The 6,737-nt window shown below is 48.8% G+C and overlaps 1 protein-coding gene across 1 annotated transcript in view; it reads right to left on the bottom strand.

Annotated features, from left to right (window-relative positions):
* The window catches only part of LOC125487859 (diamine acetyltransferase 1-like), a 9,305-nt gene extending 5,758 nt beyond the window's left edge, over positions 1-3,547 (bottom strand). The window contains exons 1-2 of the mRNA XM_048620304.1: positions 3,422-3,547; positions 2,086-2,137 (exon numbers count right to left, since the gene is read on the bottom strand). Of these exons, the coding sequence (XP_048476261.1) occupies positions 2,086-2,137; positions 3,422-3,484 (115 nt within the window). The 5' untranslated portion in view covers positions 3,485-3,547. The remainder of the gene's footprint in view (positions 1-2,085; positions 2,138-3,421) is intronic.
* Positions 3,548-6,737: the final 3,190 nt, after the last annotated feature.

The following is a 6,737-nucleotide window of genomic DNA, read 5'->3' as shown; positions in this document are numbered from 1 at the left end:
CTGTGTCCTCTTGGCATTGTCTATCTAGTAGGCAGCTGTGGATGAAGTTGTCGGGATATCCGTTGTTAGCAAATACCTTATGTAGGTGCTCTTCCTCCTTCCTGCTTAGTTCTGGCGTGTTGCAGTGAGTTGCGGCCTGTTTGAATAGTGTCCTAACACGACTTTGTTTGTGGACGTTGGGGTGAGTGCTGTGGAAATTGAGGATTTGTTCAGTGTGGGTGGCCTTCCTGTAAACTGTGATTTGGATCGCCCCGTTGGTCACTCATTCTACCCTGACTTCTAGGAATGGAAGCTGATTGTTGTCTTCCTCTTCGCTTGCAAATTTGATCCTGGTGAAAACGCTGTTGACGAAATGGTGTGTTTCTTCTAACGTGGTGCGTTTAATGATGACAGATGTGTCGTCCATGTATCGGATCCACAGTTTTGGCTGTTTGAGGGGGAGGGTAATGCATTCCAGTCTTTGCATGACTGCCTCTGCAATATGTCCAGGGTTGGGTGACCCCATAGGTATGCTGTTGCTTTGTTTGTATATTTGGCTGTTAAAGATGAAGTGTGTGGTGAGATCGAGTAGTTTGAGTATGTTGTCCTTGCTGATGGAGCTGTTTGGAGTCAGCTACCAGGATACACAAACACCAGCTAGCAGCAAAAAGACAAACTTTCCCTACACTCAGACAATGAAGGCCATCAATTTAACTGGGATAATGCGACTATCCTAGCTCAAGCCAACCACAGACACACATGGGAATTCCTAGACACCTGGTTTTCACCCCGTAATGCAATGAACAAACATAGACCCCATGTACAAACCCGTGCAGAACAAACTGGAAATGACACAACCCGGCTTAACAGACCTGATCATATAAATTCCAAGCAGATTGGAACAACATCGCCTCATCGGAGGCCGCACTGATGATGTTACCTAGCACGGTGATGAAACGTCTGTACAATAACCAGCCAGCTCCGCAAGCAAACCAACAATCTCATCCACAACCCGAGCTACAAATCTTTGCAAGAACCTGAGAGAGCGAGACTGTGTGTGAGAGGGAGAGAGTCTGTGTGTGTGAGTGAGAGAGACTGTGTATGTGTGTGAGTGTGTGTGTGAGAATGAGAGAGAGACCGTGTGCGTGTGAGAGAGAGAGTATGTGTGTGTGTGTGTGAGTGACAGAGAGACTGTTTGTGTGTGAGAGAGACTGTTTGTGTGTGAGAGAGTCTGTGTGTGTGTGTGTGTGTGAGAGAGAGAGAGAGAGACTGTGTGTGTGTCTGTGTGTGTGTATGTATGTGTGTGAGTGAGAGAGAGAGTATCTGTGTGTGTGTGTTTGAGTGAGAGAGAGAGACTGTGTGTGAGAGAGTCTGTGTGTTTGTGTTTGTGTGCGAGAGATAGAGAGTGTGTGTGTGAGAAAGATAGAGAGACTGTGTGTGAGAGAAAGAGTCTGTGTGTGTGAGAGAGAGTCAGTGTGTGTGTGTCTCTGTGTGTGTGTATGTATGTGTGTGAGAGAGTGAAAGAGAGAGAGACTGTGTATGAGAGACAGTCTGTGTGTGAGTGTGTGTGAGAGAGAGAGACTGTGTGTGTGTCTGTGTGTGAATGTATGTATGTGTGTGAGAGAGACTGTGTGCGTGTGAGAGAGAGTATCTGTGTGTGTGTTTGAGTGAGAGACAGACTGTGTGTGAGAGAGAGCGTATCTGTGTGTGTGTGTGAGAGAGAGAGAGAGAGAGAGAGAGAGTGAAAGAGAGAGACTGTGTATAAGACAGAGTCTGTGTGTTTGTGTTTGTGTGCGAGAGAGAGACAGTGTGTGTGTGAGAAAGATAGAGACTGTGTGTGAGAGAAAGAGTGTGTGTGTGTGACTGAGAGAGAGATAGAGAGACTGTGTGTGTGAGAGAGAGAGAGTGTGTGTGTGAGAGAGAGATAGACAGACTATATGTGTGTGGTCGTGTGTGTCTGCGTGTATGAGTAAGCAAAAGTATGTTTGTGTGAGTGTGTGTGTATGTGAGTGTGCATATTCATGTATAATGAATTTGAGTGTGAGTGTGTGGGAGTGTGTGGAACACAGAATGACAGGGTGAGAGTATGTCATGGATAAACATCACCTACTGCGGTCTGAGCCACCTGGTCTGCAAGTTTTTCATATGCTGCCAGCTCCTGGAACACAAAGAACCAGTAGAATAGCAATTACTTCCAGAGGCGTGCACTAAACCTGTGGGCATGTGGGTTCGAATCCCACCACAGCTCCTGGTTGATATTTAAATTCAAGGAATAAAATCTGGAATTGGAAACTAATGGGTTCAGTAATGGGGAAGAAAATCTGTCATCCTCCAGTCTAGACCCCCACATATACATGAACACACACACCTATTCCCAGAGATACTCTTGTGAGCACAGACTCACACTCATAGCCACAAACACACACACATTCTGTTAGAGACACACTCACACACCCACTCTCATTCACATTCACGCACATACTCTCACACGCTCTCTATCTCTCACACATGCTCTCTCACTCGCATATGCTCTCTCACTCACATTCATTCTCTCTCTCATTCACTCTCTCACACTCTCTCTCTCTCTTGCTCACAAACTGTTTCTCTCTTACACACACAAACACTCTTTTGCTCACACACTCTCTCACACACAGAGGCACTCACACTTTCTCTCACACACACACAAACACTCTCTCACACTCCCACACAAACACTCACACACACACATGCTCTCTCACATACACAAACACACACTCTCACATTCTCTCTCTCACATACACACACAAACACACTCTCACACACTCTCTCTCACACACACACAAACAAACACACTTGCACACACACACTCACACACACACTTGCACACACACACTCACACACACAAACACACTTGCACACACACACTCTCACACACAAACACACTCTCACACACACACTATCACACACTGTCTCTCTCATACACACCCTTTCACATTCGCATTATCTCCCAAACACGCTGTTTCTCTCCCACACACACACACACACACGCTCTCTCTCTCTCTCACACAGACGTGAATGTGTACAGAAACACACCTTGTTTGTATAACCAGTCCCTCTTCGGCAGAGTAATCAGGGGCTGGCAACATTTTGGAGACCAAGAACCAATAAAAATCCAACCTGCATTTACTCACAATCCCTTTCCACGCTGTAAACTGTGGAAGGTTCAGAGGTTCTCTATTCCCTTCCCCCCTCCACTACCCCCAGCCTGTCTCGGCTAAACCAGTCACATCTCAAACTATTGTCAGGGCTGGTCAAAGGAAATCTAACAGAGAGAGGGCCCTGCTTTCCCCCTAACTACAGGGGCTGCAGACTTTGTGAAAGTTTATAAGATTACCCTTGAGTTCCCTGGGAAGGGGAAGGGAAGGGAGGGGAGGGGAGGGGAGGGGAGTTGCTGAAGACAGACCTTGATCATTCGGACAATCTGTTCGCTGTCCTCAGGCCTGGCTTCCCGCACCGTGAAGGTCATCGTTTCACTGAGCTCTACTGGAACAGTCCCACTCTCTCGCTCCCACACACTCTCACTCTCACACGCTCTGCTGCTCTCTCACTCCCACCCCACTACCCCACTCTCCCGCTCTCACTCCCACACTCTCCCGCTCTCTTACTCCCACCCTCTCAATCCCACTCCCACACTCTTTGTCTCTCACTCCCACACTCTCTCAATCCCAACCTCTCTCAATCCAGCACTCTCTCTCTCTCACTCCCACACTCTCCCACACCCTCAATCCCACACACACAGTCTCTCAATCCCAACCTCTCTCACTCCCACACTCTCTCTCACGCCAAAACTCTCTGTCTCTCACTCCCACACTCTTTCACTCTCACTCCCACACTCTCAATCCCATATCCACACTCTCTCAATCCCAAACTTTCTCAATCCCATTCTGTCACTCCCACGCTCTCTCACTCCCTCTCTCTCTCTCTCAATCCCACACAAACACTCTCTCAATCCCACACACACTCTCTCAATCCCACTCTGTCACTCCTACACTCTCTCACTCCCACACTCTCTCTCTCAATGCCACACTCTCTGTCTCTCACTCCCAAACACTCTCTGTCAATTCCGCACTCTCTCAATCCTGCACCCTCTCAATCCCATACCTACACTCTCTCTCTCACTCCCACACTCTCCCTCAGCAGTGACCCTCCGACAGTGCCCGCTCCCTCAGCGCTGACCCTCCGACAGTGCCCGCTCCCTCAACACTGATCCTCTGACAGTATGGCCCTCCCTCAGCGCTGACCCTCCGACAGCGCCCGCTCCCTCGGCGCTGACCCTCCGACAGCGCCCGCTCCCTCGGCGCTGACCCGCCAACAGTGCAGCACTCCCTCGGTGCTGACCATCCAACAGTGCCCACACCCTCAGCGCTGATGCTCTGACAGTGCCTGCTCCCTCAGCACTGACCCTCCCTGACGATGTGGTGTCCCTCACCATGATCTCATTGAAGGCTGGATCAGACCCGATGGAGGCACCTCTCCACCTTCTCCGGGGGGTAATTAGGGATGGGCAATAAATACTGGGCCTAGCCCATGGTGCCCAAATCTCCTGAATGTATATTTTAATAAAAAATGGTGGAAGCATTGAAAGTGGTAATGACGAAGTGAATGAATTTGACCCAGAAATGCAATTAGATTGCAACTGGCACAGACTTAGAAAACAAGCATTGAAAATAGAACCAGGCCATTCAGCCCCTCAACCCTGCTCCACCATACAAATAGGATCAGGACTGAAACTCATATCTCAACACCTTTACTCCCAGTCTCTCCTCATATTCCTTTTGTCTCTGGACATCTATCAATTTCTTTCCAAAATTTTCTTTCTAAGCTTGGCACAGACCACTTTCTGTGGCAGAGAACTCCCCAATCTCTGGCTCTGGCAATTTCTCCTCATCTCAGTCCTACCCCTTCTCCTTTCAGCTGTGACTCTCCCCCCCACAACACCCTTGGGTGCCAGATTCCCTCAACGAGGGGGATAATGTCCTAGTTGTGGCCAGCCCCGTTAGAATTTTGTACATTTCAATCAGACCCTCCCCCTCTCTCTCATTGTCCCAAACTCCTGTGAATTCAGTCGTCTCAAACTCTCCCTGTGAGGCAAACGTCCCATCGCTGTGTGGACGGTCTGGAGTCAAGTGTAGGTCCAGACCAGGTAAGTCGACAGATTTCCTTCCACCCTTTAGTGACCACCCAGTGGGGTTTTTAACCACAATCTGGTTGCGATTTATTGAGTCTCGCTTCCAATTCCCCGTTTAATCAATTTCAATGAATTGAAACTCCCCACGGCTGCGGTTAAAGGATTTGAACTCACTATTCTACCTAATAGTCCAGGCATCCGGGTCTCTGGTCTCCAGTGCTTTGGCTGAAGGAAAGAAAACAGTTCACAGAAACATCGGAAGTAGCAGCAGGAGTAGGCCATTCGGCCCAGGAGCCAACTCCGCCACCCAATACTATCGTCCAACTTAGTCCCCGCTCTCTCTCTCTCTCTTTCCCCATCCCCTTTAAACTGCGACCCCGCCTGGTTCTGGTCTCTCCCCATTCACTGGGAACATCCTTCCCCCCGTCTAGTCCTGTCAGAATTTTACAGGTTTCTGTGAGATTCTCTCCTTCATTTATCTAAACTCCGGCGAATATCATGCTAACCGGTTCCCCAGTCTCTCTTCGTATGTCAGTCCTGCCATCCGAGGAATCAGCCTGGGGGAACCTTCGCTGAACTCCCTCCATCGCCAGGACATCCTTCCTCAGATACGGAGACCAAAACCGCACACAATATTCCAGATGTGGTCTCACCAAGGCCCTGTACAATTGCACCAAGACAGCCCATGCTCCTGTACACAAATCCTCTTGTTATGAAGGCCAACATGTCACGCCTAAGATCTTAAGACAGTTTTGAGTCTTGTGGTTTACAGATGGCTGAATGGACACATGAGGACCTACCGATCCGAAACATCAACGTTCCTGCTCCTTCTCTGATGCTGCCTGGCCCGCTGTGTTCCTCCAGCTCCACACTGCGTTATCCCGTATTCCTCACTCTGTTCTGTTACCCTAAAGCACTTTGTATGGTATCATCTAACTGTGCTGCATGCAAAACAAAACTTTTCACTGTACCCAGGTACACGTGACAATAATAAAATCACATCAATCCCTCCATACCCTCCAAACGGCCTAATGAACCTTCTCCGAACTGCCTCCAATGAAACGATACCTTTCCTTAAATAAAGGGAGCAAAACCGTTCACAGTGCTCCAGATACGGCCTCACCCCAGCATCTTGGACAGTTGCAATAAGCCTTCCCTCTCTTACACCCAAACCCCCTTGGAATCAGGGCCAACATCCCCATTAGCCCTTCCCAATTCCCTGCTGCCCCTGTGATCCCTTCGGGTTGCCAGCTCTCTGCAGTTCTTTTCCAGGGAAACCTTTACGAACGAAAGCCTTTGTCCAGCGATTGGAGGTGGGAAGGAGGCAGGTGCCCAACAAATATCAGGCACACACCAGACTCAACCAGGCTCAGAGAGAGAAAGAGACAGCCGGCCTTTCGGATGGACTCTTGTGAAGTTCTTCCCTCAGCCTTTTATCACATCCGAGTCATTTCTGTAAACAGCTTTTTGTTTTTTTTAAATAATGAACCCACAATGAGGCCGAAGCTATCAAATCCTGTTCCTCTGCATTTCTTAAATCACTGGATACCCATCAATCAGTTATCGCGTCTTCTGGAAGGGTCTAATTTCA

Source organism: Rhincodon typus, chromosome 46, assembly GCF_021869965.1.
Source record: "Rhincodon typus isolate 14 chromosome 46, sRhiTyp1.1, whole genome shotgun sequence".
Taxonomy (NCBI): domain Eukaryota; kingdom Metazoa; phylum Chordata; class Chondrichthyes; order Orectolobiformes; family Rhincodontidae; genus Rhincodon; species Rhincodon typus.
This window is presented reverse-complemented; position numbering and strand designations above follow the sequence as displayed.